At 56.5% G+C, this 17,163-nt stretch overlaps 1 protein-coding gene across 1 annotated transcript; it reads left to right on the plus strand.

Annotated features, from left to right (window-relative positions):
• Positions 1-358: 358 nt before the first annotated feature.
• ITIH3 (inter-alpha-trypsin inhibitor heavy chain 3) lies at positions 359-14,271 on the plus strand. Its single transcript, XM_043587619.1, has 22 exons — positions 359-472; positions 1,102-1,122; positions 2,287-2,453; positions 2,535-2,639; positions 2,915-3,077; positions 3,464-3,577; positions 4,542-4,667; positions 4,955-5,071; positions 5,312-5,480; positions 6,070-6,195; positions 6,469-6,650; positions 7,897-8,082; positions 8,237-8,376; positions 9,125-9,279; positions 9,965-9,982; positions 11,054-11,077; positions 11,343-11,378; positions 11,542-11,655; positions 12,081-12,285; positions 13,188-13,360; positions 13,568-13,679; positions 14,025-14,271. The coding sequence occupies exons 1-22, from the start codon at positions 380-382 to the stop codon at positions 14,152-14,154; spliced, it is 2,676 nt and encodes an 891-aa protein (XP_043443554.1). The 5' UTR covers positions 359-379; the 3' UTR covers positions 14,155-14,271.
• The last annotated feature ends 2,892 nt before the right edge of the window (positions 14,272-17,163 follow it).

A 17,163-nucleotide genomic window follows, 5' to 3' on the forward strand; every position in this document is an offset into this window, starting at 1 on the left:
CTTTCTCTAATACATTCTAGTTCCATCCACGTTGTTGCAAATGGCAAGATTTCATTCTTTTTGATGGCTGACTAACTAATGTTGCCATTGACTTTCGTTGTGACTCCACACCATCACCCCTACTTGGGGAGCCCCGGGCCCATGTGCCAACACACAGCTTGTGTTTTTGCCAGGAGCCTCCATGTCCCAACACTGTTGACAGTCCCCGTGGCCCCCTTGGTACAGGCAGATCTAGGGCCTCTTACTCCACCCACGCCCCAGGTTCCCAGAGGAGGCCCCCCTCCCGCTCCTCCCATCCTACACTGCAGGTCACTGACCCCACTTGGAAAACACCAGCCTCACCATATAAGGAGCTCAGGCCAGGCCTGCGTGCTCAGCGATGGCATCTGCTTGGTGGCCCTGCCTCATCTTGGCCCTGCTCTCTGGCTTGGCGGCCTCTGGCTTCCCAAGGAGCCCCTCCCGGCCACTAGGGGTAAGTCTGCCCCCTCTTCACCATCTGGGCTTGTCACATGGGCAGAGGCAACAGGATAGATGGTCCTCTATGTGGGGCAAGGAGGAGGCAGAAGGCTAGGCAGTGAGCTACAGAGGACAGAGCTAGGTGTTGGGCTCTTAAATCTCCCTGGGCCTCTGTTTCCCCACCTGTTAAATGGGCGATGCACCAGGAACCGCTCAGCTCACTGAGGGGCTGTGCAGGTCCATATCTGAGACAAGGGCAGAGGACTCCAGAAAGGGCTGAGCTGAGCCTTGTGGGGTACAACCCTAGTGGGGGTGCTCTCAGGGGAGGCCTCAGGGGCTTTGGGCCCAGAGCAAGGCAGAGTGGTCAGGGTATGTGAGGCAGGGAGAGAGCTGGTTTAGTTCTCCCAGCCCTGTTCCTCTGTGAAACCTGGAGACCTTCCCTCTCTGAACCTCAGTTTCCATAATCTACTCAGAGCCCTTCCTACTCTGAAGTAGCTCTGGGTAGGCCCTATGTCCAGAGGCCCCTCAAGGGGGGTGTGTGTGTGTGGGGTCACTGCTGAACCCTGGCCTCAGCCCAGAGCCTGCTCCCAGGCCATGGTGGCCTTGGCCTTGGCTTGATCCCTGTGTTTGTCTTTGTTTTTGCAGAAACGGAGCCTCCCGGAAGGGGTGAGAACTTTCACCAGGGATGGGGTGGGGTGAGTCAGGGCAGGATGGAGCTGGCTGCCCAATAGCAGAAGGGGTGGGCCATAATGGCAGGTCCCTGACACTGGACAAACAGCCCACAGCCCCCTGCCCTGTCAAGACCCCCATGCGACTCAAAACCCCTGGGAGAGAGTGTCACAGAACCGTGCTCTCGGATCTCTCTGGATACGGCGCAGGACCACTCTTACACCAGCCCCTCCTTCCACAAACACTTACCCAGCACTCACTGGTACCAGGGCCTGTGCACAGGGCTGGGGACACACATCCTCATGAAGCATCTTTATATCCTGCCAGATGTCTCCCTCGGCCTTCCCTCAGTCCACCGTCTGCATTGGAGAGAAGGTGCTGGGGGCATGAAGGTCGTCCCCACACACTCCCCGTATCTGGGGACAGAACTGGGCAATTACCAAAGGAGAGGAGGAGGGCGGGGTGTGTGCAACTGTGATTTCTTTCCAAGTGGAGGTGAGCGGGAGGAGCTAGGGTGATCTAGGGCCAGAGACTTGGTGTGGCTGGAGCACAGATGATCAGAGAGGCAGGACCTGCCTGGGGGACCTCAGAGCCATGGGGAAAACCGTCCTGAGGGTGATGGGGAGCAGCAGATTTAGGTTTTTATAAGATCTCCCCACTACAGCTGGCTACATGTTATGTAAACAGACCCAGGGTTAAGGATGTGGAACAGGGCCCTTTCCCTCTCCCCCTTTCCCCTCCCCCTCCGCTTGGCACCAACACAGGCAATACCACCCGGTATGAAGTTCCTTATCATGGTGCAAAACCCCTCCCCCAGGGGCTTCTTGGTGCTGAGCTCTAAGGTGGGCTGAGCTAGGGGCCTGTGAGGCCAGTGAACAGGGAGAGGCAAAGGTTGAATCAGACAAGCATCCCGCCCAACAAGGAGCCCCTCGTCTCTGAGGGGGAGACAGGTGCTCAGAAAGGCCAGAGAATTCCAGAACCGGGGTAGACAACTGAACATGAAGATGGAAGATGCCGCCCAGGCTCCAGACACGGTGACTGGGAAACTGGAGGGACCACGTACCAGGCAGGGGCTCTGGGCTGTGCGGACAGAGCCTGGAAGGGGAGCAGCCAGGTTGAAGGTCTGGTTTCCCAGAAGCAGATCACCACCCACTCCTGCAGGTCGTCAACGGCATCGAGGTCTACAGCACCAAGATCAGCTGCAAGGTCACTTCCCGCTTTGCTCACAATGTTGTCACCACGAGGGCTGTCAACCGTGCAGACACTGCCAAGGAGGTGTCCTTTGACGTGGAGCTGCCCAAGACGGCCTTCATCACCAACTTCACCTTGTGGGTGTCACCACGGCTACTGGCTCCGGCGGGGGAGGGGAGTCTGGCTCAGCTTGAGCCCCCAACTCTCCTTTCTTACAGGACCATCGATGGTGTTACCTACCCTGGGAATGTCAAGGAGAAGGAAGTCGCCAAGAAGCAGTATGAAAAGGCTGTGTCCCAGGGCAAGACAGCCGGCTTGGTCAAGTAAGTATGGACCCCCTAGGACTTAGGGAAGAACGTCTGGGCTACAAGGGCTCTCAGAGATGCAGACAACAACAGCAACGGCCATTATTATTATTAGTTATTATTTCATTATTATAGCAAAAGTTGCCCGTAATTTTCACATTACCCCACTTTGAAGTGGAGGTAAGCAAGGCTCAGAGAGGGTAGGGTTTCTCCTGAGGGGCTGAGATTGAAACCGAGGGCCCGAGGGCCCGAGAAGGTCTGCAGGGCAGCCATTGTCTGGCACCCGCATTCAGGGCCTCAGGGAGGAAGCTGGAGAAATTCACAGTCTCGGTCAACGTGGCAGCGGGCAGCAAAGTCACGTTTGAGCTAACCTATGAGGAGCTGCTGAAGAGGCACAAAGGCAAATACGAGATGTACCTTAAGGTCCAGCCCAAGCAACTGGTCAAGCACTTTGAGGTAATCAACCACCCCTGCAGCCCCTGCTGAACCTGCAAGGGTGCGGGTGCAGGGAAGGGCCCTGGGGCAGTGCCCAGAGAAGGGTCAAGAATGCAGAAGTCAGCCCCACCATGGCTGAGGAGCATAGGAGCTGAAAGCCAAAGGGAAATGCTTTAGTGGTAGCATGGAGGCCAATATGGCGGGTGATGGAAGAGCCCTGGGGTCATGGACCCGCCCACAGCTCTTGAAGCCATTTTCTTGGTGGGAGACACCAGGCTTAGTCATCATGAGTTGTCTGGAAGTTGTCCCTGTGCCCTCACCCACCATCTCAGTCCCCTTGGCCTTGTCCTGGAGTTCGGCCTCTGCACTGTCACTGAGTGACCCCTCCTTACTCTTGCCTTTTCCAGATCGAGGCAGACATCTTCGAGCCCCAGGGCATCAGCACGTTGGATGCTGAGGCCTCATTTATCACCAATGACCTCCTGGGCAGCGCCCTCACCAAGTCCTTCTCAGGGAGGAAGGTGGTATAGATGCCTCTCAGGCCTGGGAGGGGGGCAGGGGCAGGAACCCTGAAACCAACAGGACAAGTGTGAACCCTGGGGCTTGGCTGAGGCAAGTGTGTGTGTGAGAGGGGAAGGGGGAAATATCCACAGCCATTTCCTTTCTCCTGGGGCACCCCAGTCAGGAGTGAGGCTGCTGGAGGCAGGGGCTGCCAGCTGTCGATGATCTGCCAGAGGAACTGGGGTCTCATCTGTACTGCGGGGACAGAGTGACCATTTATAAGGCCAGATCCTGTTCTGCCTTGGGAAGTGGACAGGGCAGGTGACTGTCCATTTTACAGATAAGGACACTAGGCCAGGGGGAGTCATTTAGGTCCACTGATGCCACACTGAAGGGTGACAGACGAAAGGGATTCTCTTGGTGTAGGTGGTTGGCTCCAGTTCCCGAGGCCCCAGCTATCCCAGGGGCCTTGTTTGTTGTGGGCAGTGAATGAATAAAGTTTACATGAATAGCAAACCTTAGTCATTCGGGACTTCCAAGTCAAAGCCAGAGGAGCACAGCTCAGAGGGCTGTTGCAAGGCTGTGCTTTTGCCTTGGGCCCCCGCCCTCTCCCTGCCCCCTTCTTTCCCATCCCCCTCTGCTTGCCACCAATACACGCAATACCACCCAACACAAAGTTCCTTCTCATGGTGCAAAACCCCTCCCTGAGTGGCTTCTCGGTGCTGAGCCCCAAAGTAGGCTGAGGCAAGGAGCCTGTGGGGCCCAGCGAACCGGGACAGGCAAAGGCTGAACCAGACAAGGAGCCCCTGGTCTCTGAGGGGGAGAGAGGTGCTCAGAAAGGCCAGAGCTTGCCAGATGGTGGCAGGACTGCCCAGGCGCCTATCTGCGGGCTCCTCCTGTGGGGGCTTGGCCTCACTCCCCAGGAGAGAGCACAGTCGACAGGCCCTGGCCACGCTGAGCGAGGCCCTCCATCACCTCTCCCAGGGCCGTGTGTCCTTCAAGCCCAGCATGGACCAACAGCGTTCGTGCCCAACCTGTACAGACTCCCTCCTCAACGGAGATTTCATCATCACCTACGACGTGAACAGAGAGTCTCCAGCCAACGTACAGGTACCTGCCAACTGGCTTTGCCGGGCTGGTTGATTCTCCATCACCCTGATAGGGTGAGAACAGGTACGGGAGGGGCTGCAGTTGCCTCTCGTCCCCAGACCCTGGTCCTCAGCCCAAGGCCAAATTTCCTGCACAGCCTGGGTATGGAGGTTAGTCCAGAGCCTTTGTGTGGCACCTCACAGTGGGTGGGAAAGAATGGCTTTTTCTGGAGCTGGGAAATGTCTGGCTTCTATTTGCAAGAGTTGCTAAAAGCACTTGCCTGCAGTCTCTCTCTCTCCCCTTTCCAGATAGTCAATGGCTACTTTGTGCACTTCTTTGCACCTCAAGGCCTTCCCGTGGTGCCTAAAAATGTGGTCTTCGTGATTGACGTCAGTGGCTCCATGCACGGTCGGAAAATGGAGCAGGTGCGCTTCTCACTGCGACTGGGGGTGACATGTGGCAGGGAGACACATTTATTTGTAAGTGGACAAAGCTGATATTCCCAGTGAAAGAGGAAGAAGGGAGACAGGATCAAAAAAAAAAAAAAAAAGCATCTGCCCCCTTTTGCTGCAGAGTGCAGGCCCCAGTGCCAGCCACGCGGGGAGACAGCTGGCCGTCTGCTGCTCGTTCCCAGCTTCTTGTCTGCGTGCCCTTCTCTTTCCCAGACAAAGGATGCTCTCCTCAAGATCCTGGAGGATGTGAAAGAAGATGACTACCTGAATTTCATCCTCTTCAGTGGGGATGTGACCACCTGGAAAGACACCCTAGTTCAAGCCACTCCTGAGAACATCGAGGAGGCCAGGACATTTGTGAAGAACATTGATGATCAAGGAAGTATGAGCAGAGGGAAGAACAGACACATCCTGTCACTCCCCTTGGCCCGAGCAGTCTGCCTCTCCTGTGCCTTGGGACAGAGCCTCTGCTGGTCTAGGCCCTGCAGACCTCAGCTGGGGGTAGAGGTGGGATAGGGGGCGGTTCAGGGTTCTTATTGGGGTGTCTTCTTTGCAGTCTAGGGGAGCCCACTCTTCCTTTCTCTAATCCTTGATCCTGGAGCCCCACTGGTCCCGGCAAGATAACGCCACAGAGAACCCTTATCCTGGGCCACTCCTTAGGGAAAATGACAAACGACGCCGACACTGCTCCCCTCTCCTCCCAGTGAGCATGCCTGGCAGCCCCTCTGATAGGTTTCCAAACTGCTTTTACAATCACCTTCTGGCAGCCCCGACAGGCTGGTCCTTTGGTCCCCAATGAAAGAGTAAGTCATTCATTCATCACTCGCCGATTCACTCGGTCAATACCTACTGAGTACCAGGGCGCGTTGGCTAACAGGGTCCTTGGGCCCAAGAGCAGGGCCTGCTACCCTCTCCTCCTCCACCCCGGTACTGAGAACACCCTCCCACGGTTCTGTCTGTCTGTGTGCCAGTGACCAACATCAACGATGGGCTGCTGAGGGGCATCAGCATGCTGAACAAGGCCCGGGAAGAACACAGTGTCCCAGAGAGGAGCACCTCCATCGTCATCATGCTGACTGACGGGGACCCCAATGTCGGTGAGGCAGGCGGGTGTGGCTCTGAACCAAAGCCAGCGTGCTGTAGCCAGTGAGCTGCAAGATTTTGGGCGGCTCTCCCCAGGGTCCCTCGTGGTCTGTGAGTCCTGCAAGGGCACCACGTCTCCCCCTGCCAAAGACCGCCCCATCCCCGCCCCCCCCCCCCCCCCACCAGCTCTGCTGATGCAGGTGTCAGACAGCTCCAGACAGAGCTGATCCAGCTGGTTGCTGGGGCTGGGGCTGGGGCTGGGGTGTGAACACCCCTTTCTCCTGCAGGTGAAAGCAGACCTGAAAAAATCCAAGAGAATGTACGCAACGCCATTGGGGGCAAGTTCCCCTTGTATAACCTGGGTTTTGGCAACAATCTGAACTATAACTTCCTGGAGAGCATGGCTCTGGAGAACCATGGGCTGGCCCGACGCATTTATGAGGATTCCGATGCCAACTTGCAGTTGCAGGTATGCCTTGTCTTGCATACCTCCAGGAATGAGGAGCTCATTACTTCCTCAGACAGCTGTTCCACCGAATGACAATTTCACTCTCTAGGAAGAGCCTCTTGGGCTGACATCTACCTCTAGCTCCCTCTTATCCATCAGTGGTGGTTGATTTTGTCCTCAGGCTACACACAACAGACTTGCTTCCTCCACACGATTGCTAGATCAAATACAGGGCACCTGGCCAAATATAAACAATTTTTTAGTGTAAGCACGAGCCCAAATATTGCAGAGCACTCTGTGTTAGTTTGCCAGGACTGCTCTAACAAAGTACCACATGCTGGGGGTGGAGTGGGGGGCAGGCAGTGGGCTTCAACAACAGAAATTGTTGCCTCACGGTTCTGGGGGCCAGAAGCCCAATCAACGCCATCTGCTGGGCCGTTTCCTTCTGAGGGCTGTGGGGGAAGGGTCTGTTCCGGGCCTCTCTCCTTGGCCTGTGGATGGCCACCTTCTCCCTGTCTCTTCCCATCATCTTCCCTGTGTGCCTGTCTGTCTCTGGGTCCAAATTGCCCTCTTTTCATAAGGACACCAGATATACTGTTTGGGACCCACCCCAGAGGCCTCATTTTAACTTGATCACCTCTGTAACCACCCTCATCCCCAAAACAGACATGTCTTGAGAGAGTGGGGGTAAGGACTTTAACATGTATTTTGGGGGCACACAATTCATCCCATAACAGACAAACTTAGACTAAAAATTAGTGTGCTATTTACCTGACGTTCAAATTCAACTGCATGTCCTGTACTTACATTTGAGAACTTCAGCAGCCCCATTCCTCCCCAGTGCAGGAGACAGTGCCTGAACCGGTGCAGAGGAACCCCCACCCCGTGCCTCCGTGCCTCTGCCTTCTCCCTCTTGATCTCTGTGCTCCTGCGCCTTGTCACCTCCTCTGGTCGGCCTCTCCTCCTTTCCTTTTCTCTTTCTTGCTTTCATTCCAGCAAACATTTCTCGAGCACTTTCTATTTCCCCGGAACTCTGTCCTTACCTTTCTATTCTTCCCAGGCTCTACCTGAAGGGGGGAGGGTAGGGAAGGCTCCCACGAACTGAAGGACACGATCAGGGCCACGAGGAAGTGAAGATCAGGACCTAAGATCGGCACAGCCTGGAGGACTCAATGCCTAGGGAGGCACCAGTGGGCACCTGCCCACCCTGTCCTCTCCAGATCTGCCCTGTGGCCTGAGATGACCAGGTCCCCCTTTTGGACTCCAGGGCTTCTATGAGGAGGTGGCCAACCCGCTGCTGACAGGCGTGGAGGTAGAGTACCCCGAGAACGCCATCCAGGACCTCACCCAGAGCGCTTACCAGCACTTCTACGATGGCTCTGAGATTGTGGTGGCTGGGCGCCTGCTGGACGAGGACATGAACAACTTTAAGGCGGATGTAAAGGGCCACGGGGTGAGCTGAGCCAGGGCCGGAAGGTGTGCTGTGGATGGGGGGATCGACACCCATGGGGCTTGGCCCCCTGCCTGAGGGTCCAGCGGTGGCGACCTCAAGCTGGGTCCAGGCCTCCTGCCCTCCAGCCTCTGGCCTCCTCTCACCCCCACCTCAGGCCATCAATGATCTGACCTTCACAGAGGAGGTGGACATGAAGGAGATGGAAAAGGCCCTGAAGGAGCAGGATTACATTTTTGGGAACTACATAGAGCGGCTCTGGGCCTACCTCACCATTGAGCAGCTGCTGGAGAAACGGTGATCCTAGCGACCCCTCACACAGCCAGGCCCCACACCTGGGCCTCCCACACTGCCCGACCACTTACCTGCGCTTGCCCCTGTGCTGGCTTCACTCTGGGGGAGCCCAAGAGAAGGAAGACTCAGCCACACCCCAGGACGTGCCCTGCCACACGCCCTGCCAGCTGCCTTCCCCTCTTCTCAGCTCAGCCCCAAAGAATGTTTTCCCCGGGGGCAGAGCCCAGCCTGACATCGGGGGCTCAAGCAGCATCCTGGGAGCACCTCAGGGACAGGGGCGGGCCTTGGCACCCTGTACCCCACACCCCGCATGGGCCCACAATGCGGTGAGGCTGAGCACAACTGAAGGCTTGGGTCCTTGCCCGCAGCCCCCAGAAGGCAGAGCTTGGGCCTATTTGAGAGTGCCACGTCAGCCTTCCCTGAGGTGGGATACACCTCCAACGCCCCTGGTGCAGGGTCTGGCACATGCTGAGTGCTCAGGGCATGGCCATTATCATGAGTGATTGTTGGGATGCCATTTCGAGCCCCTTGTATCTTATAGTGGGGAAACTGAGGCCCAGCCTCAGACACAGCCTGTCCATCTGTCCCAGGGAGCTGGTGAACCATTCTTTTCTGAGAGCTAGTGGGTTCTACCCTGGGGAAAGGCGTTCCCAGGCTGCCTCTGGGGCTCTAGGCCTGGTTCTGGGAGTCACAGCAGAGGAGGCCAAGCAGGGAAAGGCTCTTTGACTGACACTCCCACCCTTCCCCACAGCAAGAATGCCCATGGTGAGGAGAAGGAGAACCTCACAGCCCAGGCCCTGGACCTGTCCCTCAAGTACCACTTTGTGACTCCACTGACCTCCATGGTGGTGACCAAGCCTGAGGACAATGAGGACCAGACAGCCATCGCTGACAAGCCCGGAGAAGGTGGGCATGGAGAGTGGAGGCCGGACTTCGAAGGCCTTCCAGGCCACTGGGGCCTTGGGTGCCCCGAAGAGGAGTGAGCCAGGCTGGTGAGACCCAGACTTGCTGAAGAGGGGCAGGTCCAGGGGGCATAGAGGGAGATCCGGCCAAGGGCTGGGGAGGGTGTTGTGGAGCGGGTGAATCCATCAGCATGGACAGTGGGTAGGGGGTGAATAGGAGCCTCTGGGGTCTCTAAAGGGTTGTGAGTCATGGGACACCTCACCCAGGGTCACTTCAAGGAAAGGGACTTGGCTGCAGCATGGAAGGGCTCAGTCAGACAGGGAGAAGCACTTCCAGCTTGAAAGTTAGTCCCAGAGCATGTGCCTGGGAATTGTGAGAGGAAAAGGCCTTGAGGCCTTGGACCAGGCCTGCTCAACCAGACTCTAAGAGGGGACTCCTAAGTGCTCCTGTACTTGGGCGTGGGGAGCAGAGAGGTGGCATGGGGCGGCACAGGAGGCAAAGAGCTGGTCCGGGCCAGGCCTTTGGCCTCTAGGAGCCCCTGGCTCCAGGAGACACACAGTGGTGGGGGGTCCGTTGTTGGCTGGGAGGCCCACAGCCTGGAGGTGGGACAGGCAGCCAGTTGATGGCATTGATGCCGACACCAGGAGTCTGTGGCTCCTAACGCATTTCTCCTCCTCCTCCCACACAGGGCCTGCAGATACGGAAGGTGAGCTTCAGCCAGCAGTTGGGCAGGTGTCCCAGGAGGGGGACAAGAGAGAACCAAGGAGGCTTCCAAGTGCCCAGCCCAGGGAGGGGCCCTTAGGACATCTGCGATCAGGTCCCAGCTCTGCCACCAACTCACGAGCCACCTTGGTCCAGGCTCTGCCCTCTCTGAGCCTCATCAGGTCCTTGTCAGTTGTCTGGAGGTGGCTTCCCCTTACTAATGAGGGACAATCAGTATGAGAGCATTCTGTGACCTGCAAAAATTAGCAAATTCACACATCGGACACTGACATGCCATTAATCCCGCAGCAACCCTCTAAAGGAGTCCTCTCATGGTTCCCATTTTATAGTGAGGAAACTGAGGCATGGAGAGGCTGTCTATTTGTTCGAGGACTTAGTCAGCAAGTGGCCAAGCTGGGACTTCAGCCTGGGCAGCCTGGCACCTGTGCCCACTCTGGGATTCATAGCGCTCTGTGTGTCTCTCATTATCAAATTGCATCCTTGCCCCCAGTAAGCCCAGGACCACCAGGCAGGGGCTCCCACCCCCTCCCAGCCTGCCCCACCTCCACCGATAGGCGGTTCCATCCTAGCAGCACATCTGGACCAGGTCATTGTTCTTCCCTCAGCACAGCCCTGTCAGATGCAGTCACTGGTGTGCACGCGTGTGTGCATGAGTACGTCGGGAGGGGGGTTACTACCAAGGACAACAGACAGTTTTGATCTTCACCCCACCCCAACTGGGGAGTGGGAGTTCGGGGTGTGGGATGGTGTCTGCTGTGAACACTATTCATGACAGGGAGGCAGACGATCTCATGGTGTACATATTAGCCACATCACAGCGCCATGACCCCGGCATAAAAATGACATCCATATTACCACCAGCCCTAGAAAGGAACTCCCTGGGCACGCTCCCGTTTCTGAAGCCTACATGAGGAGTCACATCCCAACCCTCTTGTCTACCTGGGTTGGGGCTCTACTGGAGACTGGTAGCCCCAAGCCAGGTAGAAGGCATGGGATTGGGGGAGAGGGAGCCCTCAGACCCAGCTCACGACTGCCCGGTTGCTTCCTTTTTCAGTGGCCCGCTCCATGGCTTACCTGAGTGAGTATATGGCAGCAGCCGCAGCCCCCCTACCCCACAGGGCATCTCCCCAGAGACTGGCCCCATGCCACATTCTCCCCCAGAGTCCTTCCTGAACCCGCTCTCTGGAACAGGAAGATGGTTGGGATCCCGAGGAAATGGGAGGCGGTTTGAGAGTATGGGGAAGAGGGAACGGGAGGCGCACGAACCAGAATCTGGATGTGGGTCCTGGCGCCTCCCCAGGCCTGCTTGTTTAGCTCAGCCTCTCCCCCCACTGTGTCCACAGCCAGCTACCAGCCTCCTCAAACGCCCTACTACTACGGTGAGTTCCCCCGACTCCTCCTGACGTGAGAGCCGGGCCCCAGAGCCCAGAGCCTCCTACCTGTTAGGAGTCTATCCACAGGGGCCGAGGGGTGAGGGGAGGGCGCCCCGGAACAGTAAGTGAGAGGTCCCGGGAGCCAGCCCTTTCTCTGATGTGCCCTCAGTGGATGGGGACCCCCACTTCATCATCCAAGTCCCGCAGAGAGACGACGCCATCTGCTTCAACGTCGATGAAGACCCAGGCACAGTGCTGCGCCTCATTCAGGACCCCATCACAGGTGGGGGCTGCGGGCAGGAGCCGGGGCCAGGCCCTCACTCTGTCCATAATGCACCATCTTTATGTGCAGCTTACACCTTGTGGGGCCACAGGCTCACCAAGCCCCCGGGACCCAGTGGTGTTGGAGAGACGGTTAGGGGTGAGGGGGCCCAGGCGAAGCCTGTGTCTGGGAAATAGTTTTGCTCTGAACACCACTCCCTGGCCCAGGCAGGGGGCAGGTCTGCAACATGGGTCCTCAGCTGCCAGAGGGACCCAGGAGTGTCTAGGAACAGGGAGGGTTGGCTCTGAAGTCCTGGTCTCGTCTTGGGGATCCCACGCCGTGTGGGATCCCTTAGCAGGTCTGGCTGGAGGAGAAGGTGCACCCTAAAAACCAGCCTGGACTCAGAAAGGTCTCAGTGGCCCCTCACTACCCCATCCCTCTGGCAGGCCTCACAGTTAACGGGCAGATCATCGGCGAGAAGGGAGGCAACTCCGACTCCAAGACCAGAAAGACTTACTTTGGCAAGCTGGGCATTGCCAGTGCTCACATGGACTTCCGGATGGAGGTGACACCGGAGAAGATCATCCTGTGGAGTGGAGCTGCACAGAGCACCTTCAGCTGGCTGGACACGGTCACAGTCACACAGGACGGGTACAGCCCCGCTCCTGGGTCTCAGAGGTCTAAGGAGCCTCTCTGAGGGATGTGGACAAATCCCAGAATGGAAGACCCACGGGGGTTACAGGAGAGACTGGTGGCCTCAGAGTTCAGCCCTTTTGCCCAAGGAAGGGTGACCACGATGGCCCCAGCCAGAATTGGTAGCTGGACACTTTACAGGACTGATCTTTATTTATTTATTTATTTACCTTGAAAGAGAGAGAGAGAGAGGTGAGGCACAGAGAGAGGGAATTCCAAGCAGGCTCTACACTGTCAGCATAAAGCCTGACTCTGAGCTGGATCTCACAAACCGTGAGATCATGACCTGAGCCGAAATCAAGAGTCAGACGTTTAACCGCTTGAGCCAGCCAGGAGCCCCCGCAGGACTGATCTTGAGGGAAGGGCTGTGTGGACGTAAGCATTAGGGGGACCTGCAATCTAGTAACACACTAACCCTCAGTTTCACCTTCTCTAGCTGAACTTGTTAGCTCTCCAACTGCTCAGCCTCTCCTAGGTCTTCAAGTCACCCAGAGCCCAGTGGATAGGGCAGGGGCATTACTCCCAGTAAAGCTCAGAGAGGGGTGGAACCTACCCTGGGTCACACAGGAAGCCAGTGGCTGAGCTGAGGATTGATCCCATGTCTCCAGACTCCCAGGACAGCCCTGTCTTCTGCTTACGGAGGAACGAGGATCCACTCTGTAGAGGGCATAGTCAACACGCATGAGGCATCTTCTCTCCACAGTCAACACACATGAGGCCTCTGAGATCGTTTCCAGAGTCTATGTGCTCTTGGGTGTCATGTATGGAGAAGGCCCTATCGAGATACCCTTGATTCAGATGCCCAGTACGATGGTCACCACTGGGCCCCGCTTGCTGACTTCCTTCCTCTTCTCTCCTAGGCTGTCTGTGACAATCAACAGGAAAAAGAACATGGTGGTCTCCTTTGGAGACGGGGTTACTTTTGTGGTCGTCCTGCACCAGGTGTGGAAGAAGCATCCCGTCCACCAAGACTTTCTGGGCTTCTATGTGGTGGACAGTCACCGGATGTCAGCACAAACACATGGGCTGCTGGGTATGGAATGTTTAAGCTTCAGATTGTTCAGGAGACACGGTAGAGGGGAAAAGCCACATGAAAGACTGTCCTCGTCACCCTGGACGAGCACACAACACCCAGTCAGCCTTTGCGTCAACCCTGCAAGACTAGAGGCTGTCTTACCTATGGTGATGGTGGAGGCTGACAGTGTGCAGGGGCTGACAGTGTGAATGTTTCTGTTCCCAGGACAATTCTTCCATCCCTTTGACTTTAAAGTGTCCGACATCCACCCAGGCTCTGACCCCACAAAGCCAGATGCCACAATGGTGGTGAAGAACCATCGGCTGACAGTCACCAGGTGACAGAACTCTAATATCCTCGCCCTGCCCAGTAATAAGACAGGAGGAGAGAGCCCTCTCCCAGACACGTTGGCCTGGCAGGCTCTTGTCTCCTGTGGGGTACCTACCCTAGTTTCCCTCTGGGGTCCTGACCTCTCCCACCCCCCACTCTAGGCCCCTCCTAATCAGGAAAAGGCCAAACTTGGCCCCCTAGAGGGAGTTAATCATTTGATCTCTTTCTTGACCAAAGGGTTCCTGGACTCACAATTGGCAACTTCACACCCTTCTCCAGCCTTAGGACCTTGAGTGTAGCAGCCGTCTTGCCTGCCCTGTGTATATCACAGTGTGTCTTTCCTTTTTCCCAGGGGATCCCAGAAAGACTACAGGAAGGATGCCAGTGTCGGCACCAAGGTTGCCTGCTGGTTTGTCCACAACAACGGGCAAGGGCTGATTGACGGTGTCCACAGCGACTACATTGTCCCCAACCTGTTCTGAGTAGACATGCCAGCTCCTGCTGAGACAGCTGGCCCAGCTCACCTGGCCTCTGGAACAGGGACACAGCCCAGGGTCTAAGGGAGGGTTGTGACAATAAAGCCCGAGGGGACACTGCCACCAGCCATGTCTGCATGCCTCTGTAAGCCCCTGTTCAGGGATCAGGCAGTTGGGCCCCGAGGTAGCTCAAAGGAGGGGCTGGCTGCTAGGAAGGCAATTCCCTGGGGCTCTCTCCTGGTGTGAGTGAAAGACCGGGTTGGTTGGGGATAGCGCTTTTGGGAGCCAAGTGTATGATGGTTTGGGAAGAAAAAAAACAAACAAGAATTGACTCTAGTGTGAAGGGGCTGAGAAGTCAAGAAGGGTTGAGTGCATTTCAGAGTCCAGGAGGGTAATGAGAAAAGTCAGGGCTCATGGCTCAGCAGCCCCCATCAGGACCCACAGGCCTGAAGATCTTTCTATGACGCAGAAGCAGAGTGCTCCAGAGCGGACATAGCGTGCAGCTCATTATGGATGTCCTTCCTCCCTCCATCTTCCCATTATCTAGATGTCCACCCCCACCCACCCACCCATCCTCTAGCCATCCAGCCATCTATCCATTCAGCAGATAAATCCAACATTCTGGGCCAGAGTCTGGGGCACACAGCTTCGTGCCCATTTCCTTTTCGTGTGGGTGCCCCAAGCCTGTGGCAGCTAGGCTGGAAATCCCTAAGATCCTCCAATCACAGCTCATGGTGACCACCCACTCTGCCCCCACAGTAAGTCCTGGGTGGGGTCAGAGGTCGGGGATCAGATAGAGATTCCCAGAGGAGGGGCTCTGAGGGCCCTCAGCCTGGACAACCCTCTCTCACCCAGACAACTGCAACACCCCTTCTCGGGTCTCCCTGCTTCCACAGAAAGACTGTGTAGAGCAGAACCAACCATCACTCCCTGTCTAAGACCCTATTAATAACACCTCCCACCCGCTGATCTTGGGAGAAAGGCCAATGTCCTACCTATGGCCTGTCCAACCTCACCAACCCCACACACCAGGTGTCTCGCCTCACTTTCAGGGTTCCACACATAGACTGCTTCCAGTTCTGCGAACCTAACCCTTCATGTTCCAGATCCTTTGCCTCTGCACTTCTCACTGCCTGAGGGGCTACGGGCCTGCTGGGCAGAGGGTACCCATTGCTGGAAGCAGTGGGCAGCTTTGCTTGATGGCAGAGAAGGGAACACAACCTCCTGGACGAGGTTTGAGTTGGACTGGGAATGGCCACAAATGCCAGTGCGGGTGAGGGTGGGATCTGGTGATGGGTCACCAGGAAGTTCTCCCACCCCCCACTCCAGGGTCCCATCTGCTTGAGTCAGAACAGGGTTTCGCAGGGTCTGGAGGCCTGGCGGAGGGTACTGGGGAGGCCAGTCCAGGAGAAAACCTAAGCGGCCAGGCCCTGCTACCTACTGGGTCCCGGGTTGACTGAGGAACCATGTAACTTTAAACCAGTTTTCACATCTGTAAAATGGGGAGAAAGATCCTGCCAGATGGTGTAGACACATCATCATTACGGTTTCTGGCCCTCCTGAGGTGCCTGTCTTTGTCCTTAGCCTCCAGCTAGTCTCCTGGCCCAGCGAGTTGGGAGAAAGTCAGGAGGAGGTCCCCAGCCCAAATTTTGCCCCTTCCCTCCAACAGTCAGGGAGACCCTCCATGCAGGTAAAAGCCAGGGGGACTCTGTTCGCTCCCCAGTCCTAGATCATCCTGGCTACACCTGTCTCTGCTTACCCCCAGCTTTCGAGATAGGAGCCATGCTTCATGGCAGGGGGCACTCAGCCAGTGATGGCCTGGTCCTGCGTCTCTACTTCAGCATCCGCTTCCGTCTCACCCCATGGCACTGCACCTTCCCTGACTTGGTGCACAGTGTCCTCGCTCTAGGCCTGGTGTCCTTGCCCTCCTTTTTCACTGGGCTAACTTCTCTTTATTCTTCAAAATCCAACCCCAACCATGCCACTTCTAGGAACCCTTCCCTGACATTCCCCGGGCTCTTGGTGGCACCTGGTTGTTCTCTGGGTGGTAGCTGTTACACGAGGCAATGTGTCTCCTTGGTATCCAATGGACCTGCAGCACTCAGCCCCCGGCCTGGCCCAAGTGAGTGCTGGAAAGCACTCGGTGAACAAAACAACGAAGGGCACGGAACTCCTTTCACCTGTTCACAGAGAACACCTCTGCAAGTACGGCTGGGCCAGAAAGTCACCCATGACCCCTCTGCTGCTGTACTAATTCCACAGCCCAGCCCAGCTGCTGGGGTCCCGGAGGGGTGAGTCGGGGTGGGCACTCATCTCGCATCCCGGTATGTCAGAGCTCTGGTCTGAGCCCCTCAGAGCAACCTTCACAAGGTGACTCAGCCTTGACCCCCACCTGCCCACCAGGCTCAATGGAGACGCAGCAGCTGAGCAGGGGTGTTCCTGTGAATTTGGCAAACCCGCTGCTGGAACCCCCTCCCACTGGCCTCTTCCCTGATCCTTCTAGAAAGACTCACTCTGCAAACAACCTGTAAAGCTCTAGAGCTGAGAACAGAATGCTTTCCCTGGTGATCTAGTTTGCTTCCTCTCAGCAAGCAAATGAGCTCATTTATTGCTTTCCCCTGGCTGCCAGGAAGCTCTGCACAAAGCTTTGTGCCGCTCTAGTTTGCCTTACCCTGGTGCCTGTGATCTAACTCTTCCCCTGCTTGTTTCTTTTATTCTATTCTCATGGTTTTGCTTTTGTTCTCTTCATGGTTTTTATTTGTAAGCCAAAGACATGTGTCATTTTTTAAGAAGTAGGTGGAGTAACTCTAGATGTTTAGGTGTGCTTCGCCTATGCAGGGGATTGAGTGTAATCTTGGGGGTGCCCACCCCCCGGAACATGGATGGGACAGCAGACCCAGGGCCTGGAGCCCAGGCCTGGAGCACCCTCATGAGACTCAAGGCTCCTGGGGACAGACGCTTGCGTCCTCCGTGGGCCAGGGACCTCATCTCTGCCTCCCCCATCTCCAGTGCTGG

Source organism: Prionailurus bengalensis, chromosome A2 (assembly GCF_016509475.1).
Source record: "Prionailurus bengalensis isolate Pbe53 chromosome A2, Fcat_Pben_1.1_paternal_pri, whole genome shotgun sequence".
In the NCBI taxonomy this organism is placed as follows: domain Eukaryota; kingdom Metazoa; phylum Chordata; class Mammalia; order Carnivora; family Felidae; genus Prionailurus; species Prionailurus bengalensis.

Coding starts and splice junctions, on each gene's coding strand:
- ITIH3 (XM_043587619.1), top strand. CDS start 380: ATGGCATCTGCTTGGTGGCCCTGCCTCATCTTGGCCCTGCTCTCTGGC. Junction 1,123..2,286: donor AACGGAGCCTCCCGGAAGGG/GTGAGAACTTTC, acceptor CCACTCCTGCAG/GTCGTCAACGGCATCGAGGT. Junction 8,377..9,124: donor GAGCAGCTGCTGGAGAAACG/GTGATCCTAGCG, acceptor CCTTCCCCACAG/CAAGAATGCCCATGGTGAGG.